At 38.9% G+C, this 25,731-nt stretch overlaps 1 protein-coding gene across 2 annotated transcripts; it reads right to left on the bottom strand.

The window, feature by feature from the left end:
• Window positions 1-506: 506 nt before the first annotated feature.
• LOC125228982 (exocyst complex component 3) lies at window positions 507-25,187 on the bottom strand. 2 transcript variants are annotated; one of them, XM_048133748.1, is made up of 14 exons: window positions 25,044-25,187; window positions 24,828-24,947; window positions 24,197-24,345; window positions 23,606-23,801; window positions 18,856-19,110; window positions 17,377-17,658; window positions 8,326-8,508; window positions 7,846-8,004; window positions 7,193-7,300; window positions 4,055-4,135; window positions 3,672-3,770; window positions 3,270-3,515; window positions 1,684-1,830; window positions 507-1,451 (listed from the first exon to the last, which is right to left on the bottom strand). In XM_048133748.1, exons 2-14 carry the CDS (start codon window positions 24,930-24,932, stop codon window positions 1,203-1,205), a joined length of 2,259 nt encoding a protein of 752 aa, XP_047989705.1. In that variant the 5' UTR covers window positions 24,933-24,947; window positions 25,044-25,187; the 3' UTR covers window positions 507-1,202. The 2 variants fall into 2 exon arrangements, with proteins under 2 accessions (XP_047989705.1, XP_047989697.1); XM_048133740.1 differs by lacking the exon at window positions 3,672-3,770 and having other exon boundaries at window positions 3,956-4,135.
• Between the last annotated feature and the right edge of the window lie 544 nt (window positions 25,188-25,731).

Raw genomic sequence — 25,731 nt, 5'->3', positions numbered from 1 at the left:
TAAACATTATTAAAAAATAAATAATATAAAATAAAATACTAGTACAAGTCTTCGTTTTACATAATATATCTTTCTATTTAAACAAATCGAAGTTAATTCATCCGGTTTAGACTTAGACATACGTCAACAAAGCTTTTTAAACGATGTGAGAGTTCCTCGGAGATATGATATACCTATTTGTTCACTTTCATCTCATGTGCACATATATGTGTATAGATTGCGATGTATAATTTGAAAATACATAAAACTGCGTTACAAAGTACAGCCACAGTATAATGAAGAGTACTATCGTACAGTATGGCCACTCCCTCTCCCCGCTGAAAGTACCGCCGCCCCCTCTCGAGTGAACCGCTCACAGTTACCGCCTCGTAAAAAAATACTTGAACAGTCGACCTGTCATATGCTCACTCATACAAGCATAGTACGTTCACCTACACGAGCTTGACTGTGTGCGGCGAGAACGCGCCTCTTTCATATATTTGATCGCCAGTGTACGAGGTGTGGTACAGCACTCCAAAAGTCCGGTCAGGCGGTCACTGTCTGATTGTGGTCGATGTTGCGGCGACGGACGAGTCGTTCTTATTAAAGAGTGAACCGTTCCAGCAGGCGATCGCTAAAAGTAATATACTTGAAGAAGTCATGCATGGTGCTGGCTCGTGGCTTGGCCCTAGTACTGAACACATCGCCACAGTGTCACGGCGAGAGAGAGTAGACCAACAAGTTGTTCTTATTATAGTGTGAACCGCTCCAACAGACGATCGCTAAAAGTAATATACTTGAAGAAGTCATGCATGGTGCTGGCTCGTGGCTTGGCCCTAATACTGAACACATTGCCACAGTGTCACGGCGAGAGAGAGTAGACCAACAAGTTGTTCTTATTATAGTGTGAACCGCTCCAACAGACGATCGCTAAAAGTAATATACTTGAAGAAGTCATGCATGGTGCTGGCTCGTGGCTTGGCCCTAGTACTGAACACATCGCCACAGTGTCACGGCGAGAGAGAGTAGACCAACAAGTTGTTCTTATTATAGTGTGAACCGCTCCAACAGACGATCGCTAAAAGTAATATACTTGAAGAAGTCATGCATGTCTCTTGGCTTGGCTCTAGTACTAAGTACGTGAGTCAGAGTTGCAGATGTGCTGGCGACTCGGAATTGGTACTGAGAGACAGTAGACCAACATTATCAACAAGTTGTTCTTATTACAAAGTGAATCGTTCTAACAGCCGGTCACTGAACGTAATATCCTTAAAGAAGTCATGCATGGTGCTTGCTCGTGGTTTTGCCCTGGTACTAAGCACGTGCGAAGCGGTTTCTCGCACGTGTGCGCGCGGCACGTCGCCACGGAGAGAGAGTAGTCGGACGAGTTGTTCCTCGGTCATGTTGGGGCACTTATCTAGGACGCCGTGAAGGTCGAGGGACAGCATCTCGATATCTTGGCAGCGGAGGACCTGGAGGAGAAAGGGTGTTAGAGAGTTTCCAGATCCGATATCGGATGTAGGAACAGTCGTTGAGGTCAAAGGCTCAAAGCGATCGGGAATTTAATGCTAAACAGATTAATTCAAGTACCAAGCGCGGATCCAGCTTCGTCAAAGCGAGGCCCCAGAGGGGGGTCACGTGGTCTATTTGTATGGCCAATGCTAAACAGACCCCCCCCTGGATCCGCGCATGTCAAGTACTCACCTCAGCCAAAGAGCTGATGACCTCGAAAGGCCAGTCCACATTGACGCCCTCGGCGCCTATTCTCCGGAAGAAAGACCGGATCTGGTTCGCCTCCTTAACGATCTTTGTGGCCGCTTGCTGCGCCTCTTCGACCGTCTTGAAAGTCACCTAGATAACAAAAAAAGAGGGTTCAAAACAAAAGAGCTTGTTGTAAAAATCCCGCGCTTAATAATAATTTTAAGATTTTTCATCACATTCGTGATTTAATTTACTCTCGTTTGCAATATTTAACTTCCGTATCTTGTTGTACAATACTATAATCGATGGAATCAGGCGTTACTTTGCGGAAATCCATGTTAATCGTAAACTAGAACTTTCCTTTGCTAATCCGCGAATAGATAACGTGCAAGTCAATCAGTGCTAACCTGTTATAATTACTTGCGTATTTTTTACATGCAATTAATTTTCCCACATTTTGGTGGGTTGTTATATTTATTTGCGTATTTATTTTTATTTTTGCGGTGGGAGGGAGGGAAAATTAATTGCATGTAAAAAATACAAGTAATTATAACAGGTTAGCACTGATTGACTTGCACGCGGAAGCAAAGGAAAGTTCTAGTTTACGGGGTACAATACTATTTTTTTGGTGCGTGATGAAAAAGTTGTATGTAGGAAACTCGGGGCGTAAGAATATTGCTACCTCGAGTCTTTAATCGCTCCGTAAGCCGTGAGACAAAGGGGTAGAGCAACTTAGAAAAAAAACAGTGCGCGGAAGAAGTGAAACTTCGTAACATAACCTGAAAAACATTTTGTGAAATGACCATCACGTTTTTGCTTTTAGTTATGTCCATATTTTTACTGTTTTAAATATTCTACATTGCTATTTTCATTTTGCACTCGATCTAAATATAAAACACACACATTCCAATTCATTTCTGTTCTGTCACTGACTGAGTGAATAAATGAATGAATGGAATGAGTAAATCGCGTTCAGCACAACGACACTGACGGAATGTTACGCGCTGAGTGAGTCGGCATTTCACGCAACACTGACTGACTGTTACGCTCTGAGTGAGTCGGCATTTCACGCAACACTGACTGAGTATTACGCGCTGTCAGTTGGAAGTCGCATTAAATGTTTCACTTAAAATAAACTCAAAACAGTTAAAACAGTTTTTGGTAAACAAGTGGCATTTTCACTGATTTAAACTTTCACAATTCTTACTCATTAATCGCATAAAACAATGTTTTTAAACCAACCTCCGACCTCCGAAGACCCCGGCTACGCAAAAAAGACTGGCTAAAACTGACACATCTTCTAGTTGTACGAGTTTTTCGAACGCACGCAGTTTTAAAAAAATAGTTTTACGCGATTCAATCCCGTTTGTAATTTTGAATAAGTGGCATTTTATAACGTTGACATACCTTCTTAGACAACATAGCGGTGATATACTTCTTGTACACCAAATTCTGCGCATCATTGATGACGTACCTACTCAAAGTTTTTTGTCCTCAAATAATTAAAATCCTGGAAGTACTCCTCTAAAGTGACGCAAATGGTATAGACGGGGATAGAGGAGGGCAGCCATTTTGTAAAGTTTACATACCTTCTTAGACAACATAGCGGTGATATACTTCTTGTAGACCAGATTCTGCGCTTCATTGATGACGTACTCAAAGTTCTTCTCCCTCAAATGGTTATAATCCTGGAAGTAGTCTTCTAAAGTAACGCAGATTGTGTCGACGGGGATGGAGGAGGGCAGCCATTTCGACGAGAACAGGTCGTCGAAGTGGACCTCGAGGTCTAGGAACGCCTCGTCTAGGAGGAAGCGGGCGGCTTCGTCGCGTAGTTTCTGAAAAGACAATGAGGTTTATTTCTTACAGACTATAAAACCACCTTACAAACTATACAAGCTACTACCAATGAGTACAGATTACATGGGCGAGGCGGACCATATGATCGCTGATGACTATTGAGATCCACTGTGTACTAATGAACCACTGTGTACCTGGAACGTGTCGAGCAGAGTGTCGAACTTGCGTTCCGCGGGCGCGTCGTGCCGGCCCGGGGGCCAGTGCCGGGCCTGCGTTTGTTGCGCGAGGCGGACCATCTGCTCGCTGTTGTGATCCTCTGTGTACTAGTGAGCCACTGTGTACCTGGAACGTGTCGAACTTGCGTTCGGCGGACGCGTCGTGCCGGCCCGGGGGCCAGTACCGGGCTTGCGTCTGTTGCGCGAAGCGGACCATATGCTCGCTGTTGTGATCCGCTGTGTACTAGTGAGCCACTGTGTACCTGGAAAGTGTCGAGCAGGGTGTCGAACTTGCGTTCCGCGGGCGCGTCGTGGCGGCCGGGGGGCCAGTGCCGGGCCTGCGTTTGTTGCGCGAGGCGGACCATCTGCTCGCTGTTGTTGACTATTGTGATCATGTGGTGAGTGAAGTAGGCGCAGCGAGAGCGATCGGAGAAGTGGGTGTTCTGTAATTAAACGAAACGTATAGTACCTACTTCAAAAATAAGAAAAAGGAAATCTAATATCGTCTACGTCAACACTAACATCTATTGATGTCTCTCGAATTAAAGAGGCTAAGCCGAAGATAGAAAAGACTGCAAGGGATTACCATTATCACTGAAGAGGACCTTGGGATTTTTAAGACACTTTTTGACGCAAGACGGCGATGAATTACGTCGTGCCCCGGACTTCAGACGATCGCATTCATCATCCTCCTTGCGTTATCCCGGCATTTGCCACGGCTCATGGGAGCCTGGGGTTCGCTTTGACAACTAATCCCAAGATTTGGCGTAGGCACTAGTTTTTACGAAAGCGACTGCCATCTGTCCTTCCGAAGAGCAACTAGGCCTTATTGGAATTATTCCGGTTTCCTCACGATGTTTTCCTTCACCGAAAAGCGACTGGCAAATATCAAATGACATTTCGCACATAAGTTCAGAAAAAGTCATTGGCACGAGCCGGGTTCGAACCCGCGACCTCCGGATTGAAAGTCGCACGCTCTTCGCATATAACCATAATCGGTCGCCGTTCCTACGCAAATCCTCCTATTTTGTGTACACACAGGTCTTCGGGTCTCAATGCTTAGTCGCAGTACGGTCGACGTTTAGTCGCGGCGACCCAAATGGGGACGATTGGTAACAGGCACAAATGATCACAGAAGTGACAGAAGTGTGCACTACGCGTGCACACATTGTTACCGTTTGGCGACTACTTTCCCAAAATCATTCGTTCATTTCATTCTTTTCAAATGGCGACTGTCAGAGACGTCAAAGTAAAAAAGAAATAAAATCATTTGACATTAAAATGTAATGGCGTAAGAATTTGTTAAAGATAAAATATTGTTTGCATTTGTAATATAATGTGGGCTAATTACCATGGCCAATTAAATTGCTCGAGTGATTTCATAAAATAAGTCTAAATTTATCAACGCGCCATCAATTTACCTCAGTTTAACCAGTAATAATATTATTGACTACTCGGTGTTTGCGTGTTATGTATATTGATTGGTGAAGTTTTAGTGCTCCGGTGCATATACTATACTGAAATAATAAAAATAATGCCTAGAAAACCAATAAAGTTGTTAAAATATGGATTAAGACGGTAATATTCCATGTAAAAAACAGTCGCCAAACGGTCACCAAACGGGCGACAAACGGTCGCAAAATGGTCGCAGCGTACACGCGTGACCGAAAGCAGTGAATATTTATTATATTTTCAAAATGGCTTCATATATTAATTTTTTCCAGGTATCCTCAAACTTTATAAACAATTAAATATGCCGTCGTACTCAGTTGCCCTCACTAAAGAAGATTAAAAAAAAATTGTAACGTGCGTACCGAGCTGCTGGGTTGTAAAGGATCGGGGATCATATTATTATGGTCTTCTATAGAGCAACTAGTATTTTGCGGCATTAATTCACAATTGACACTTGTTGAAGTAGTCGTCATTAATATTACTATCAACATTAATTTCAGCGATCTGTACTTCTTAAGTCAAGATTTTTGTATAGATAAGTGTCTACAAATTTGTAATGTTAAAGAGACATAAATAAAACGTAGTAGAGTAAATAATGTGTTTATTTTTGTAACCCAAACAAAATACTTGTAGATACGAGTGCGGAAAAGAGGAAAATCGATACGAGTAGCGATAAATTAATACACGAACGAAGGGAGTGTTTTACTTCGACACGAGTTGTGAATGTCCTTTTCGCACGTGTATCGTACGACGATTTTCAGTACCTAAATCTAAGCTAAGAGTTTCGACCAGACAAGAAATGAATCATTGCTTGATTTGCTCGCACTACTGCGTTAGAAAAAGCAGCATCTGTACTGAAAAAAAACTATCATTGCGCAACAGAAATTCTATTAATATCACAGTAAATACTCTATTTCATTTGATTCCTACTTTTATTGTGTAAAGCAACACTACACTTCATTTTTATCAATAAGAATTAAAAATATATATGTAATACATTAAGTAACTATAAAGTGCTTATCTATTTGTATTATCATTCTGCACTTTTCTTAACTTTCCCACATTTCTATAAAATGTCGAAGAGTGCTTAAATGGTCGTCGTCGTTTATGATTATTTAATTCGCTCATATTTAAATGATTCAAAGCAACCAGACCACAACTTCACAAGGCAGTTTGAGAAACCTTCGTATTTCAGATTGTCATTTGCGGATACAGTGGTTTAGGAGCAGTTCGGTAATCAGACCTACACATGTGTGTACAAATTCTGTCAATGTCACTGTCAGAAACCGTTCTGACAGTGACAATGACAGCCACAAATTCGTCCACATGTTGTTACCGTTATGTGTGCAAACGTAGACTAATAAAGTGTCGTTAAAAGTCATTCTGACAGTGACATTGACAGCCACAAATTCGTACACATTTTGTTACCGTAACGAGTGCACACGACGACTACATTTTGTTATTGTATCAATACGGTCGCATTGTTTGCACGACGTTACCACGCGTTATGTCTCATTTGACAGTTAGTTACTGATTTGAAGATTTTGCGACTGAAATGGTTGTATGGGTTACCGCTAGGCCACCAGCGACCGCATCGCATTAAATAAGCAAAATTTAAGTTGAAATGTAAGTCGTTGGCGTTCTAGGCAATGTTTTCCGAAGACAACCACAATCGACAGGTCAAAAGGTTAAAAATAAATTTAAATTAAATTAAATTATTTTTATTTCGACCAACATGGATCATACAAAAGCATACAAAAATTGTTGAACTGTAACGGCTCAGCGACGACATTGGTCTAAGCGCGGCAGCGGTGAGCGGCGGCCATATATTGGAGCGAGACACAGCGATAGGACTTTTCATTCGCACGTATGGTTGTCGCTCACCGCTGTCGCGCTTAGACCAATGTCGTGGTTGAACTGTAACACCTCATTCACGAATCACATGTTTTACGCTGACCGCCATATTTTGCTCAAAGCAGTGGCCTGAGTAAAAATATCGAAAAATCAGATTGTAACTTTGTTAAATACTCTAGTATACACACAAATACCTTGAATTGCAGTACTCCTTCTCTGTACATGTTGCCATATCGCGTCACTTGCTCGATACTGAGCATCAACGCTTTGAAGGTGATCTCCTTGCTTATTGTTTGAGTGACCTGCAAACAGCAATGACAACGACTTAATGACATTTAATTCATCTACCCAAAAGGTAATTTGTAGATCTTACAAATTAATACACATATAAATAAAATAAAAATCATTTAATTCGGAAAACAGGTTTCATAATATGGTTAGTATAACTCTATATCTTATCGTTTGAATTTAGATGATGGATGGCATGAGGTCTGCATTCCATTCGTTCACCCGCTCCATATTTATTAAATTTGTACCGTGCATTTACTGAAGTAGAGATACCTACAAGTTCAGTGGCCCGTTTCTCGAAAGGTACAAGCCTTGTATTACAAGTGCGCGAACTGTCAAATCGTATGGGTTGTCATGGAAACACACTTGTAATACAAGGCTTGTACCTTTTGAGAAACGGGCCACTGGTCTATCATTTGTAAGATGGTGACTGGGGTGTGTGTGGTACGCGTTGTAATGTGGCTTTACTTCGTGATTGCTATCTCTGTAGTCCATACCTTTCAGTTTCTACAGATTGTACAGTGTCTTTTTAAACTTTATATTAGTCAAGTAGAGTTACCTGCAAGTTCTGGTCTATCATTTGAAAGATGATGACTGGGGCGTGTGTGTGGTACGCATTGGAATGTGGCTCTACTTCCGGCGCCCGGTCTCCGTTCCATTCGGCTCTTTCTGACTCTAGGGTCTTCTCCATCCATTCCATGTAGTTACTCTCCATTTTCTGTTTAAAGATAATTTTAACATTGAATCAATGTTTTGTGGAAATGGACTGTAACATGTCTCAGCTAAAATAATTCAATTCAATAATGCCTTCGTTTAATAATATAGCGAAAAATTTCTGCATATTGAGTTTGTTTTCGTCACAAAGATGATATCACATGGCGACCCTGTCAGCGCCTGCAAAACTGCTGTCTTGTGTACCTGCATGAATGTTTTTCTTTCTCTTTTTCTCTCCCTTTATATATGTGCATTATTTAGATTTAATATTGGTAAGTGCAACGTACGCTTTTTATACAATACATACACAGTGTAATCAACTAACCTGCAAATATTCGTCACACAAGTCTTGTAAGCTCTCCTCGCTGAGTAAAGGTGGTAGAGTGGACACATCAATGTTGAGTTCCGGGCTGCCCATTAACTCGGTGCCTGGGTAAGTGTTCAGCACCCAGGATAAGAGGGTCACGTACTCATTGCCTTCGAGACCGCTGTCCACTACGCCTTGGAGCTGAAATAATAAATTAAGATATGCTTTGAACTTGTAGCTTGCAAATATAGCGACTACAGGTGTCACTAAAAAAATAGATGTTATTGGTTACTTAAATCCTCAAAAAACACTTGCCTAGTCCATAGTTTTAACAAACCATACATACAAAGATGATGACAATGTCATAATGTGACGGAAAACACGATACATAAAAGAGCTTTCACGACCCACTAGCTTCTTCTATCAGTTGTCTAGTCAATTCTAAGTATTTGATCTGTTTCGTCGATTTCGGTGCCTTCCGTGCGTTGTGCGACGGCGTGAGAACTAAACCACTATCTTATGAATTGCTATATAAAAGCATACATTAAATTCTTTGTCAGCACTCCAGGTCTTTTTACTTTCAAAGTCGACGTAAAAGTCGACGTAATCGACGTAAAAGTTCGCAATAATAGTCCGAGTTTATAGTCGTACCTTTTTGGAGATAGTCAACCATTATTACACCCTTTGCGTCCCAGAACACCATCGATCTAAACTACCTAGATGCACCATCATGGCTTAGAATGTGTCCGCAGCAAATTGTGCTTGAAAATGTTCTAAGCACAATTGGGCGGTCAGTAGCGCTTCATCCGCCGTGTCGGCAACATGCCTAAGTGCTCCGTAAAAAAGTGCAAAAATAACACCTTATATACGTTAAAAAAGAATGACGTATCGTATTTCCGGTAAGTAATTGTTAATAATTTTATAATGTTATGCATTTGTGGCCAAAATGGCTTCCTAACTTACTAAAAACATTTATTTTCTAGAATAATTAAAGTAAATTCCTTGATTTGGTCTTACGCAGTTTGTCTCTTTCTCTCGCGCTATACTAGTAATGAGCGGACGGCGACAAAAGATGGATGAAGTGGAACATAGTTAAAAATGGAATGATGGAGTCGCTAATTTATATTTTTTGTAAAAGAAGCCTATTTCATATTATTAGTGTATGTATTTATTTATTTTCTTTCTTAGGCTAGGCTGTTTATAATATGAATATAAAAGTAAAATACAAAAACACATAAAAAACAATATAAAACACATATAAACACATTATAAAAAACCTAACCTAGGGTGCCGCCAGCAGCGGGGCAGGGCCCAAGCTGCCGGTGGTTAGGGCTGCAGAGAGAGGAACCGTCGAACTATCCGTGCTGTGTCCAAGATCACCGCCTTCTGCATCTGGCCCTTGATCCAGCGTGAGCGTCAGAATGGCGGGTGTACATCAAGCAATCCTGGTGTGGTATACGTCAGGAGTTAGTGCTAGCAATGTGCCAAATGTGCGCCAAAATTCGAGCAATGTGCTCTTTGAACTCCAGAGATATTTAAGAAATTAATGACACCCGCCATTCTGACGTCAGGTTGGCGGGTGTACTTCCAGTTCTAGCTAATGGCTGCCTACTCAAGAGTGAAAGTACTGCCTGAGGTTAGTGCTCGCAATGTGCTTCCACATGTATGAAACACAAACTAATTCAGAGAACCGTTGAAGAGTAATATGGGATTGAATAAATATATCTATGAGTATCACTTTTTTGTGAAAAGCGCCTGCATGTTAATGCTGCATTGCAGGCAATGAACATTGCTATTTTATTTCAGCAGGCGTTATAGATATATTTATTCAATCCCATATTACTCTTCAACGGCTCTCTGAATTAGTGTGTGTTTCATACATGTGGAAGCACATTGCGAGCACTAACCTTAGGCAGTACTTTCACCCTCGAGTAAGCAGCCATTAGCTAGAACTGGAAGTACACCCGCCAACCTGACGTCAGAATGGCGGGTGTCTTAATTTCTTAAATATCTCTGGAGTTCAAAGAGCACATTGCTCGAATTTTGGCGCACATTTGGCACATTGCTAGCACTAACTCCTGACGTATACCACACCAGGATTGCTTGAGGTACACCCGCCATTCTGACGCTCACTGATCCAGCCACCTAGCGAGAGTCTCTTAAGAGGGCATTCAACGAAAACGTCGTAATAATGTAAAATTGATAGTTTTAGTCGGCAAAATGCTACACTTTCCGTCATCTAAAAGACTTATTAAGTTCAGGATTCGATTAGGACATCTTCTTAACTTACATGTTGTGAGACTGGATTTTTAAAAACTAACTCACTTAATTAATTATGATTTTTTTTCTGGTGCATGTTTAGGAAAACCCGCGAAAAGTGCTGACTTAGTCCGTCTAATTTGTAAAATTTGGATAGTTTTGAATGCTTCAAGTGGTAAATTTGTATTATGTATATCCTGTACTACAATCATCTGAGACTACTTCTTTGTTATAAGGCTTTAGAATAGAGTAAATGAGGATATGATGAATCCAATTTGTTTCAGAAATCACCTCAGAATAAGTGTCAATTTCTTCGAAAACTTACGTGTTTTTGAAGTAGTTTTAATATAAAAATAATCTGCAACGCTTACTCAAACAGATTTTATGCAAAAGTATTCTATTAATTGCAATTTAATATTTTTGACGATTTTTTAAAAATGCCTCCTTATTACCGGTTACGCGCGCTTGCGATGTCAGTACCGCGGCAGAGCTTGTAGAGGCAGGACGTATGTTAGTCCGCTCCGCACGCGGCTCGACGATCGCGAAGTTATTTTGTCATTGTGTGCGGCACCCGCCGTGTCCAAAACCGCACTTGTGTGCGTGTTTGGCTGTACTGTTGCATGTATACTGCGACCGAAAACTTTGATCCTTGGGTTGACGACTTTGGTAACTAACTAATTAACTTGACTAATATTTTTAGTAAGTATTATTTATTATTGAATATCATTTGAGGTTACTGACTCGTCTCAACAAAATCTTTGACAATAGATGGTACTCAGGATCTGATGATGAAGTCAGATGGTAGTCATGAGTTCTCATCAACCCGGTCTTGAAACCATTTTGTGTTTGGGCTCGTTTGATTCGCCTCAACAAGATCTTTGACAAGAGGTGATGGTACCCAGGATCTGATGATGAAGCCGGAAGGTAGTCATGAGTTCTCATCAACCAGGTCTTGAATCCATTTCGTGTTTGGGCTCGTTTGATTTGCCTCAACAAGATCTTTGACAAGAGGTGATGGTACCCAGGATCTGATGATGAAGCCGGAAGGTAGTCATGAGTTCTCATCAACCAGGTCTTGAAACCATTTCGTGTTTGGGCTCGTTTGGTTCGTCTCAACAAGATCTTTGACAAGAGATGGTACCCAGGATCTGATAATGAAGCTGGAAGGTAGTCAAGAGAATTCATCAACCAGGTCTTGAAACCACTCCGTGTTTGGGCTGGTTTGGTTCGTCTCAACAAGATCTTTGACAAGAGATGGTACCCAGGATCTGATGGTGAAGCCGGAAGGTAGTCAAGAGTATTCAACAACCAGGTCTTGAAACTCTTCTGTGTTTGGGCTCGTTTGATTCGTCTCAACAAGATCTTTGACAAGAGATGGTACCCAGGATCTGATGATGAAGCTGGAAGGTAGTCAAGAGTATTCCACGACCAGGTCTTGAAACCACTTCGTGTTTGGGTTCGTTTGATTCGTCTCAACAAGATCTTTGCCAAGAGATGGTAATCACTCTTTTATACTCTGGCGCATCCACTGTCTCAGTGTGTCAACAGTCAACTAAAGCAGGTAGGCGTAGCGTAGAGTTGTATTTCCTTACAAAAAACCAATACATAGATGTGGACCTTCCTGTGCTCCATGCAATTAAAACAACATAATATTTAAAAACCGGCCGAGAGCGTGTCGGGTCACGCTCAGTGCCTACACTGAGCGTGGCCCGACACGCTCTCGGCCGGTTTTTAAAGCCGCGTTGGTAAATAGCCGCTCGGCTCTTCCGTAGTTTTCCATATTTTTCAAAAACTACAGAACCTATCAAGTTCAAAACAGTTTTCCTAGAAAGTTTATAAAGTTCTACTTTTGTGATTTTTAAATATTTTTTAAATATATAGTTAAAAAGTTACAGTGGGGGGGACACACTTTTTTTTTTCTTTAGGAGCGATTATTCCCGAAAATATTAATATTATCAAAAAACGATTTCAGTAATTCATTTTTAAATACCTATCCAACAATAAATCATACGTTAGGGTTGAAATGAAAAAAAAAATCACTCCCTACTTTAGGTACGTGTAGGGGGTACCCTAATAAAACATTTTTTCCACTTTTTATTTTTGCACTTTGTCGGCGTGACTGATATACATATTGGTACCAAATTTCAGCTCTCTAGTTCTAACGGTCACTGAGATTATCCGCGGACGGACGGACGGACGGAGGGACAGACAGACAGACATGGCGAAACTATAAGGGTTCCTAGTTGACTACGAAACCCTAAAAACACATTTTAAATATTAAACTTATATTGACCGGGATATAGACCGTGAATATAAGTCTAATGAAAATAACCGTGAATCATTCAAAAGTCAAAACTCTTACATTTTAAATATAAAAAAAACTACTTAAAATTAAAGAAAACCGATCTTAGTTCCATTATATACAGAGTGGGGCCTGTAACAAAGGCGAAGAATTGAACTGTAGGCTATTCTCCTTATACTGATCAACATTTATTCAGTGACTTTTAAAAATTATGAAGTCTTTAAATTTTTAATTTTTCATACAAAATAAATATTAGCTTCAATGTACGCCATTATTGTTGTCATTGACGTTGTCTGTCACACTTTAGACTTAACAGAATTCGCAATACATTACCTCTTAGAAAAAACTTTCAAGGGTGATAAAAATCAAAATACAAGTTATTTTTAAAAGTCGCCGAACAAATGTTGATCAGTATAAGTGCGTTTTCACATTATCCGATCCGATATCGGATGTCGGACCGATATCCCATACATTACAGGCGCCATCTTGGATTTTTTCTATTGAAATGCTTCCGACATCCGATATCGGATCGGATAGTGTGAAAACGGCTTAAGGAGAATAGCCTAGAGTTCAATTCTTCGCCTTTGTTACAGGCCCCACTCTGTATATGTACCTAGAAAACATCATCATCTTCCTTGCGTTATCCCGGCATTTGCCACGGCTCATGGGAGCCTGCGGTCCACTTTGACAACTAATCCCAAGATTTGGCGTAGGCACTAGTTTTTACGAAAGCGACTGCCATCTGACCTTTCAACCCAAAGGGTAAACTAGACCTTATTGGAATAAGTCCGGTTTCCTCACGATGTTTTCCTTCACCGAAAAGAACCTAGAAAACATATCATATACAAAATAAAATAAAACTAAGAAAACGGATTATATTCATTATACGCGATATAATCTGATTCCATAAATTTATTTCATGAGTAACTATCGCGGTGACAGAAGACAATATTATATACACAATTTATTATATTATAAAAGTTTTTTAATTTATTTCTTCCAAGGCTACACACGTTTTAATAAAAAAACTGTGATAAGTTTAATAATTAAACTAAAAGGTCAAGTATTTATGCACGAAATCATGTATGCAAATATGTAATATATATGGTGGTGTTTTTACGCAAGTATCAATAATGGTTAGTCCGCAACGCCACTGACGGCGTGGCGGTACCGACCATGAATGCTATCCCTTTCGCTCTAGCCGCACGTAAGGTTTCTTCGAAGAGGATCGCACGCTATGTCTGTACCGCAGGCTACAATCGTTATGCTTCTGGTTATAGTGTGCGTCTGCACACAGGCGCACGCCAGCGCCGCCGGCGTCGAAATGCGAGCAAGCAGATTTTTTGAAAGCGCTCTTAAGATGTTGGTCGAGACTCTTCGCTATGAGACCGTTCGCTGAAACGACTATCGGAACAATGATCGTTGATTCAACATCCCACATGGCGGTTATCTCGTGAGCCAAGTCTAGGTACTTACTGGACTTGTCCTTCTCGGCTTTCACGAGATTCTCATCATGGGGGATGGTGATGTCAACGAGCACTGCCCGGCGTTGCAGTCGATCTATTATCACAATGTCAGGTTTATTGGCTACAATAAATGTATTTATTTATTATTATGGACCAATAAGTCTGAAATAAATGATTTCAATTCAATAATATTAATACATATCTTATAAATTACTTTAATTATAAAAAGAAACAACCCGGGAATAGCAAATTCGTTTTTAAGTAATAAAAACCGACCAAGAGCGTGTCGGACCACGCTCAGTGTAGGGTTCCGTAGTTTTCCGTATTTTTCTCAAAAATTACAGTTAAATCAACCTATCTCAAAAACTATAAGAGATACTTTGATCAAACCAAAAATCGTTGAAAGAGTTAATTAGCATGCATCACCTCTATTTTTTTTAGAATTTTATACCCCGTAGTTATAAAAATAGAGGGGGGGGGGACATACTTTTTACGACTTTGAGAGCTGATATCTCAAAAACCGTTCACTTTAAGAAAAATGTTTTTTAGAAAACTTTATATCATTTTAAAAGACCTTTCCATTGATACCCCACACGGGTATGTACATCGAAAAAAAAATTTTCATCCCTCAGTTACATGTATGGGGGCCCCACCCCCAATTCTTTTTTTTACTATTTAGTGTCATAATTTTGTAGCGGTTCATACAACACATATTCCCATCAAATTTCATCACTGTAGTACTTATAGTTTCCGAGTAAATCGGCTGTGACAGACGGACAGACGGACAGACGGACAGACGGACAGACGGACATGACGAAACTATAAGGGTTCCGTTTTTGCCATTTTGGCTACGGAACCCTAAAAAGGTTTTTATTCCAGATTCCCAAAACAAGACGTTGAAAGGGAAAAATGGCGCAAGATTATAGCTGAGGAGCGGAGAGAAGATTTACCCACACAAAGCTTTGAAAGAAATTACGTAGAATAATAAATTAATGTCATCATTCAATTCTTCTTTGTTTTAATAGCTACTTAATTCATATTCTCCAAGTGCACCATCCCTCACACACACCACATACAATCCCTCAACTGTTTACCTTCACATAATCGCTACACATACACTCACTACACGCACACACACACATATGTTATATATATTAGACGACCGGTCTGGCTCAGTCGGTAGTGACCCTGCCTGCTAAGCCGCGGTCCTGGGTTCGAATCCCGGTAAGGGCATTTATTTGTGTGATGAGCACAGATATTTGTTCCTGAGTCATGGATGTATTGTATCCTATGTATATAAGTATGTATTTATCTATTTAAGTATGTATATCGTCGTTTAGTACCCATAGTACAAGCTTTGCTTAGTTTGGGGCTAAGTTGATCTGTGTAAGGTGTCCCCAATATCTATTTATTTATTTATAAACATACATACACACACACACACACACACACACACACACACACACACACACACACACACACACACATATATATATATATATATTTATATATATATTTAAACAGTTTTTCGCAAAAATACCGCAAATTTCCTCATTCTCGCCTTTCATCTCATAGCGCGACTCCCATGATGCCTCTGTCCATCCTCGTTCCCAATTTAAAAATGGCGTTTAGATTGTTGCAGCGCGAACGAAATTAAACTTATGTTGGTTGCAATAAGACGTAGATTTGTTTAAAAATATGCACACCTGCGATCTGCGGTCATAAAATTTTATGGCTTTCGCGATGATCACATTCATTAATGTCATAACCGCCAATTGCTTGCATTTGAAATTGAACTCTAAGTACTAAGAAATAACGTTGTTTTTGTAAAAAAATTAAAGTAGTTTTTACTACATTGCGAAGTTTTCGTTTGTCAACTAGACGCACACATTTGCAACTAAGCGATCGGACACTTTTGAGTGTCGAATTTGTAGGCGATAGTGTATCTAGGGAAGTTTAAATCGATGCAGAACACTGATGCCATAACTTTATTTGCCGACAAAATGGCCTTTGCCTTTTTGGGTGGCGGAGATCCAGCACGAACCCACTGTTTTGATTGCTGTTTAGTCTCGGGCGTATAGTGGTAGACCCATGTCTCATCCATAGTAACATATCTGTCCAAAAAGTCTTGAGGGTCAGCTTCATACAGGTCTAGACAGTCGCGTGAAATTCTTAGACGAGTGATTTTTTGTTCCACTGAAAGGAGCTTTGGAACCCATCTCGCCGACACCTTGGAAAACCCTAATTCGTTAACTATAATGTTTTGAGTTTTTTCATAGGAGATGCCTACGATGTCGGCTATTTCTCTCACTTTTAACCGTCGGTCTTGGATTATCATTTTGCATACAGTTGCCACATTATTTGGATTGGTCGCAGTAGTTGGCCTCCCGGAGCGAGGGTCATCTGCGATAAAGACTCGTCCCTGCTTGAATTCAGCTGCCCACTTTTTTACCATCGTATATGATGGACCGGATTGCCCTAATGTACACTGCATATCTTCATAAATTTGTTTCGCAGTCAATCCTTTTTTATGAAGATATTTAATTACATCACGTTGCTCCAAATTGTCCATTGTGAAAAAACTGCTTACACGTATTTTTAAATGAGAGGAAAAACTTATTTTAAAATATTGCATTTAATTAAAATTTCGCGGGATGACAACTAAATAATGACAGTTCAAAATGACGGCAGAAAAAATAAACTAAGTTTTTTTTTAATGGTCAGGCCGCGAACTTTCCAATCAGCCCTCGTATAAGATCATACCACCCCTTACATTAAAATGCGATCGCCTAAGAACACGCATACACTACACCACGCCCCAAAAAAAGTCTAGTAGCTTTCGATTATACTTGTGGTGTTAAGTGTCACTTTGACATAGATTTATGGCTCGAAAGTGACACTTACCTAACGCCCATATACAAGCATTTTTTTGTGGCGCCATCTATGTGTGGTGTAGTGTATGCGCGTTCTTAGGCGGTCGCATTTTAATGTATGGGATGGTATGATCTTCTTATATTTAATCTATGATAAAAGGGGACTTACACTGGACGATAAGCAGGTATGATACATATTGACGTATTTATTCACTATATCATAATGCGGAGGAAAGCACGGCACACAAAGTGTCTTGACCACTCTCAAATCCTCCAAAATGAGCTGCCTGGTCAACTCAAGGTATTTGACAAGCCATAACTTGTTGTCTTCGCGTTCGTCGACGCGGGTGCCCTCTGTGCGCTGTGCGACGGCGCGCTCGAGCTCCTCAAAGGCGACTGTGCGCCAGTTCTTAGGGCGGCCGGGTGGCATGAAGCCCGTTTGGTTTTGTTGCTGAAACAAAAAGGGGTTTATTAAATAGTTGTAGCTCTCCCAAACTGAATTTTGAAGAATAAGAAATAACTTCATCACAAAATTACAAATATATACGCAGCAGTTTCGCAAGATATTGGGAAAACCATAACATCAGCCATCAATCACAAGACGGATTACCTAATCGGTAAATGAGATTATGAAACTTAAACCATTCCATTGATTATATGATATGTATAAATCAATGAAACTATGGTATTTGAAGCTGTAGGTATTCTAAACCTATTTTAAAAAGTGCCTCGACTGTTACACAGTCCTCGCAACTCACCTCAAGCGCCATTTTATCCCTCCTCCCCTCCCTCTCAATAATCCTGAGCGCAGTAACGATAACCGTCGGTTCCTTCCTGACAGTACTCAGCGTCCAAGCCAGAATAAGTTTAGTTAATCCATACTAATTGGGCAAAACAATGGGAAAGTGTGTGTCTGTTTGTTTGTCCGTCTTTCACGGCAAAACGTATCTTATATAATCAATGACACTGTGGTATTTTAAACATAAAAAGTGCCTCGACTATTATAAAGCTCTCACCACCCACCTCAAGCGCCATCTTATCCCTCTTCTCTTCCACTGTCAATAATCCTGAGCGCAGTCACAATAACCATCGGCGCTTTCCTGACAGTATTCAGCGTCAACGCCAAAATCAGCTGAGTTAGTATCATAATATCTTATATAATCAATGACACTGTGGTATTTTAAACCTATTTTAAAAGTGCCTCGACTATTATAAAGCTCTCACCACCCACCTCAAGCGCCATTTTATCCCTCTTCTCCTCCGACTCAATAATCCTGACTGTCCTGTGAGCAGTCACAATAACCGTCGGTTCCTTCCTGACAGTATTCAGCGTCCGCGCCAGAATCAGTTAAGTTAATTTAATATCTTATATAATCAATGACACTGTGGTATTTTAAACCTATTTTAAAAGTGCCTCGACTATTATAAAGCCCTCACCACCCACTTCAAGCGCCATTTTATCCCTCTTCTCCTCCCTCTCAATAATCCTGAGCGCAGTCACAATAACCGTCGGTTCCTTCCTGACAGTATTCAACGTCAACGCCAAAATCAGCTGAGTTAATGTCTTATAATTATAATCAATGCCACTGTGGTATTTTAAACCTATTTTAAAAAGTGCCTTGACTATTATAAAGTTCTCACCACTCACCTCAAGCGCCATTTTATCCCTCTTCTCCTCCCTCTCAATAATCCTGAGCGCAGTAACAATAACCGTCGGCTCCTTCCTGACAGTATTCAGCGTCCGAGCTAGTATCAGCTTGATCTGCTTCTCCAGGGAATTGGAGACCATCTCCACGTCTTCGAAGTAGGCTTTGAGCATGATCTTGTCGTGGGAGGACTGGTTCGGGAGACGGTGGAGCTCGTAGAGGAGATCGTCGCGGGAGTTCTCGAGGTCGTTAAGGCACTGTAACAAGACAAGTATCGTAATTAATTAGATTTAAACTAACACGATCTTCACTCATATTATTAAATGAAAACGGGACTTAACCGCGTAAAACTTACGTTTATATTACGTTTATAAACGTAAGTTTTACGCGATTAAATAAGTCCCGTTTTAATTTAATAATACGTGTGTAATTAATTAGATTAAATTACGAACGAATGTGAGGCTAATGAATGTAGGTTAGTTTCCTATACTTAAAATAAAATATATTATGCAGTTAGTTTCCTATACTTAAAAAAAAATATATTATGCATTTCTATTTAATAACGAAATAAAATAAAGCACCGTGACATATTTAGAATTCCATAAAATATGGACAGTAGTTATGATTTGACTAGTAAAACATATTTCTATTTAATGAGTAGGTAAGTTGAGCAAAAATATACAAAGTACAAAATGAACTAATTACATTTTTAAAAAAATGTATTTCAAATACCAAATACAAAATATAGCGTTTCTAAAAATGTATATAAATACAAAATACTTTTGACCACACCAACTGGTAAAGGTTTACGGATGAGAAAGTTGTACGATTTTGCAGTTCAAAAGTAATTTCATATAAATTTTAACTTGATATCCATCATGGATCATATCCTAAGTTAGATGGTATTAATATTATGATTTGATATGATGTTTAATAAAAAATATTTCATTTATAGGTAAATTCTACCAGCAAGCTTAAGACATCAAGTTAAAATTTGTATGAAATTGCAATTTTGCTATCTGTTTTCGAAGAACAAAGAGAGTCTTTAACAGTGGGTGTGGTGAAAAAAAAACATTCAAACTCTATGGAAAAACAATATCAACGCGCCAAGATAACAGGGTCTACTTATGAAATTAACGGACAATACTTATAGGTAGGCATGCACAGAATTTAAAAATAAACTTAAACGTTTCTTTCAATGTCACCCCTTCTATTTAATCAATGAATTTACTGATAAAATAAAATGAAAAATAATGTACATACTTCTTATATGAATATCAATATACTTTTTTTTATAAGCTTAATTTCAACACGTTGCATGATTAGGTTTAGACCTGTAATTGGGCATTTTCAAAAATTGGGACTCAAAATTAGTGAAAGTTGTTAACAAAAATTAACTCGATGTCAGTTTTGTGACGACAATTAAGCGTGAAATTTAAAAAAAAAAATGCTTTTCTGTTAATTACATAAACTATATAACAAATGTCACTAATTTTGGATCCCAATTTCTGAAAATGCCCAATAAACGAAACTTGTAAAGCTTGAAACATGGTTTTTATAAATTTAATAAAGAATTCCCTTTCATAAAAACCTAATTCCTAAAAGTATTGTCCGATAATTTCCGTCTAGTTGGCGAGTGAATGTATCCAGAGTAGTGGCAGTAGTAAGAAAAATGTCATAAACACAATACCGCGAAATCAACTATCAAAGTGATGTGACACTTGTCGCTGACAGTAAGTGACATTTGACGTTGACACTTGACAGTGTTGCCGTTTTTAATATATCACAGTCTCCTAAAGGGACTATCGGACTATCACAGAGTTAAAAACTATTCAGAAATATATTTTGTGCAAATGTATTTTACAGCCTTGAGTATTTCAAATACAAAATACTAAATACATGTGTCTAGGTATTTGAAATACCAAATACAAAATACTTAACCAAGCAGTATTTGAAATACAAATACAAAATACGTATTTGTATTTTAAACGAGTATTTCAAATACATGTATTTGAAATACTGCCCAACCCTGGGTATAGTTGTGTTGTATAAAACTGGTACTCCCATTTGCTCTCGAGAACAGCACAGCTTAAAGTGCAAGTAATTTATTTTGATGTAACAGGGTTAATGGAATGAACAAATTAAGAGTAAATTTGGAAGTAAAGGCAATCTAATTTGAACCTTGATATGATACAATACAATACCATATACTCTTTATTGCACACCTCAATACACAAAACAACATAGCAAGTATAAACAACAACTTAAGAGGTAAAACAAGAGGCGGATATGATATGATATGTGATGCTGAGGTTTAAATTCTATCGATACTCAGTTTGGAATAGGTTTATATTAACTTTTAGCACCAGAAGGTGTGAACTATGCATGGTTTTAGTCCTGCCTTGAACTTCGCAAAATTACTAAAACATATTCATAGAAAAAGGATTAAAAGAGTTAAGCAATAAATTCAGACTAAAATCAGATAAAAAAGATAAAATAGGGCCAGAAGCAAGAGATCTTATTTCACAACGGAGGCCATTATTTACAGACAGGAATAAAAATAGAAAAGAAATAACCTGTATCAGTAAAAGAATAAACAATAGCATTAGACAGCATAGACACAGAACCAGATTAGATAAAATACAGAGGTGCATAGAGAAAACAGGAGGAGTTAAGAAAGCTATGAAAGAGCTCAAAGAAGAGACTTCATGGATACCATCGATTAATAGTAATATTAAAAAACAAGAATCAAAAAGATTACAAATCCTACATACAGCCACCCAATTCTACAAAGAACTATATAGCGACAGCCAAGTAACAATAGAAAATCATCATAACAGTAGTAAAAATGATAAAGTTCCAAACTTCTTAATGAGAGAAGTAGAGCATGCAGTAATTACACAAAAAAATTACAAATCCCCGGGAGAAGATAACATTAGCAATGAAATTTTAAAAGCAGCCCTCAGCAACATATTAAAACCATTAACCGATTTTTTCAACGAAATCTTGAAAAAAGAAACCATACCAGAACAATGGAGAAAAACTACAATCACTCTCCTTCATAAAAAAGGAGATAAAGGTGAAATAAACAACTATAGACCAATTAGCTTAATGAGTAATCTTTACAAGATATTTTCAAAACTAATTTTGGGACGAATGACGAAAACCTTGGAAGAAAACCAACCAAGAGAGCAAGCGGGATTCCGTAAAAATTTCTCAACAATTGATCATATACTAGTAATTAAACAAATAACAGAAAAATGTCAGGAATACCGATTGAAACACTACATAGCATTTGTCGACTATAATAAGGCATTCGACTCTTTAAAACATACGGAAATATGGAAAACACTCAAAGAACAAGGAATTTCACAAAAATATATTAGAATAATACAAGAAATGTACTCTAACAATACAGCAAAAATTAAACTGGAACGTTTAGGTGAAGAATTTCCATTAAGAAAGGGTGTCCGCCAAGGTGACCCGTTATCCCCAAAAATATTTATTGCCGTTCTTGAGAGTATTTTTAGAAGAATGATCTGGGATAACTACGGACTCAATATTCTAGGAAGAAAACTAAATCACTTAAGGTTCGCGGACGATCTTATATTAGTATCAGATAACCCAACAGACCTGAAATGTATGCTAGAAGAATTAGACAGACAGAGCAAAATAGTTGGCCTATCTATGAACATGACAAAAACAAAACTAATGACGAACAGTAATAAGGAACAAATAGATGTTAACGGAAGGGTAATAGAATATGTCAGTGAATACGTATACCTAGGACAAATAATATCACCGTAAGACCAGATGGACAAAGAGCTTCAGAGGAGAACCACAAATGCCTGGAAAAAGTTTTGGTCATTGAAAGACGTCCTGAAAGCAAAAGAAATACCTACAGAACAAAGATTTAAAGTTTACAAAAGCTGTATTATACCAGCATTATCATATGCCTGTCAAACATGGGGACTTACCAAACAACAGGGACAAAAACTAAATGTTTGCCAGAACAACATGGAAAGATCAATTTTAGACATAAAGCTAAGAGATAGGGTGAAAATAAGTACCATAAGAGCAAAAGCCAAGACCAAAGCCCTAACAGAAGTGATTAAGCAACAGAAATGGAGATGGGCTGGCCACATAATGAGAGAGGGCAGAGACAAGTGGACTCGAGAGCTTGTAGAGTGGTGCCCTAGGTACAGCACAAGAAAAAGCGGGCCTCAAAAATGTAGATGGTCCGGGGACCTGAGAAGGACGGGTGGAAGGGCTTGGATGACTGTGGCAAGAGACAGGAACCAGTGGAGGACTTTGAGGAGGCCTTCGTCAAAGGACGAGTTGGAGTTGCCGATGTAAATGAGTAAAAAAAATTGTAGTTAAATGAAACTTCAATAATAAAGGCTATTTTTATTTATTTTATTTATTCATAGAAATGGTTGTTTAGGGTCCCCCCACATCTAGCGTCCCGCGAGCGTAGCGTCGGGCCGACTGTATGGAAAAAGACGCCGCGTCGACGTTGCGTCGACGTTGCGCCGACGCGGCGTCAGGCTTTGCCATACAGTTGGCCCGACGCTACGCTCGCGACACGCTAGATGTGAGGGGACCCTTAAAGTTGGCAAGTTGATTATTCGTTAGCCTTAGAGCATAAACATACATCCACCAAAGATCATTTAAGATGATTTGTCTTAAAAGACATTTTCTATACAGGTAATTGTACTGAAGGTATTTTAAAGTCCCTTGATATATAAATACCTGATGTGCATGCAGCAACTTCCCTTCCCCGATCCACTGCATAGCCTTAGCAACACTATCGGGCACTGTAAATATGTGTTTAAGGCTGTCCATGGCAGTCACATATTGTGAATGGCGCGAATCCTCTTCTCTTACGGCTTGTAATGATGCAACTAGTGGAGGTACACCTTTAAGGAGTTCTTCTAATTCATCCATCCTAAAAACCAAAGTATGATCATTTTGCGCTTTTAGCATGAACTTGTAACCCTAACAATGACTTATGAGCCTTGTCCCCAGAGGTCAACCTCTAGCATGTGCAATTCATGATAATTTAATGCAAGGGTGTGTTGACACCAGGGTACAAGTTAACACAAGTAGTTAGAATAAAAGTGTGGTAAGTTGTACTTTTTAGCCCTAACAAACAAAATTTATTCCAAATTTGTCGAAATCAAAATGGTAGGATAGATTTGAATTAGATTAGATTTGATTTCAATGAAAATGGTCCTTGTTACGGAGCGAAACATGTCGAGCGACCTTCGACAATTTTCTGTGAGTTACCCGATATTACATATTTAATATAGATTTGTATGTTGGGTAAAATGTTTTCTTTACTTAACACTGATTTGTTGCACGTCATCAAGACACTCCTGAAGTTGCTTCAAGCCCACACTGACTCCGTCTAGCTTGCCCTGCACTGCGGACTTCAGTTGAGCCTCTATTGAGGCCTTCTTGTGGGTAATCCTTTTTTTGTACTGCTCAACCTATAAAACAAAAGTTTAGTTAAAATTTTTAAGACACATCTGCATGGGCTGTTTTTCTTGTGAGGAAATTGTCTTGCAAAATACCTCACTCTGAGTGGACCCGCCTATTGAATAACAAACAATACTACATAATCAATATAATCACACCACAGACTTCCATAATAATTTGAATATAATATGACTCCTGGCCCATTCTGTCAATCAAATTTCAAATTTGACAAATTTTATTAATTAGAATAAAATCCAAATTCCAATGACTCAAAAATCAGTCTGGCACCCGAGGAGATATAGGATAGAAAATGAAAGACTAAGAATTATTAAATAAACAATTTGTTATCAATATTAGGGGGCGGAGACAGGAAGTCCACTGCATGCTTACTTCTACTTGTATATTTCAATTTAATTAATAAACGTATAAGTTCTACCAATAACTACTAGATATAGTATAGAGTTTTAATACACTCCATAAAATCATAACAAACCTTTTCTAATTGTCCTGGTCTCTGCATCATGTTTATAACCATTTTTTCTGCTGCCGCTTTCGCTTCCTCTTCTATTTCGTCCATGGTAGCCAGGCTGAGGCTCATTGTATCTTGATTAATCTGGAGGTAAATATTTTTATCTAAATACACTATGATAACATAGGTATTTCAATCATGGAATTCAGTAACTTCAAATAGGTAGTATGATGTCATTACCTTATTTTTTCTCAGGTTTATCTTGTTTTACTTAGTTTATAGTTTACACACAAGTCTAAGAACACAAACAATAAATAGTTTCTATGGTTTATTGTAAAAAATGATCTTAAACTTCGTAAATAAATTGGGTTTACAACTTTTCACTCTTTTCAGAAATTTTGACAGCTGACATGCTGACAATCACAAGTTTGGATCATCAACCGAATAAAAAGTCGAATCTGGTAAAAAAAAGCATCGCTTTTCGATTGAAATGAAATAGCATTTGAACATTTCTTCCACGTTCCGAAATCAAAATGATAATATGAAAATTGTATGATGTTTTATACTCTCAAAGCAAATATAAAATTTATCCAGAAGCTATTTTACTTATATACATACATACATACATACAATCACGCCTGTGTCCCACGAAGGGGTAGGCAGAGCACATGAAACTACTTAGGCTTCAGTGCCACTCTTGGCAAATAAGGGGTTGAAAGAAAACGAAACTGTGACATTGCAGTGACAGGTTGCCAGCCTCTCGCCTACGCCACAATTTAACCCATATCCCATAGTCGCCTTCTACGACACCCACGGGAAGAAAGGGGGTGGTGAAATTCTTAACCCGTCACCACACGGGCACCGTCACCACACGGGCACACGGGGAAAAAAAAGTTTATCAGCAAAAATTACTTACCTGAAAATAAAG

Source organism: Leguminivora glycinivorella, chromosome 1 (assembly GCF_023078275.1).
Source record: "Leguminivora glycinivorella isolate SPB_JAAS2020 chromosome 1, LegGlyc_1.1, whole genome shotgun sequence".
NCBI lineage: Eukaryota > Metazoa > Arthropoda > Insecta > Lepidoptera > Tortricidae > Leguminivora > Leguminivora glycinivorella.
Note: the sequence above shows the minus strand (reverse complement) of the source record. Positions and strands in the feature narration are given on the sequence as shown.

Coding starts and splice junctions, on each gene's coding strand:
- LOC125228982 (XM_048133740.1), bottom strand. CDS start 24,932: ATGAGCCTCAGCCTGGCTACCATGGACGAAATAGAAGAGGAAGCGAAA. Junction 4,136..7,192: donor AAGGAGTACTGCAATTCAAG/GTATTTGTGTGT, acceptor GTTTAATTACAG/AACACCCACTTCTCCGATCG. Junction 1,831..3,269: donor CCGCTATGTTGTCTAAGAAG/GTATGTAAACTT, acceptor TTTGTTATCTAG/GTGACTTTCAAGACGGTCGA.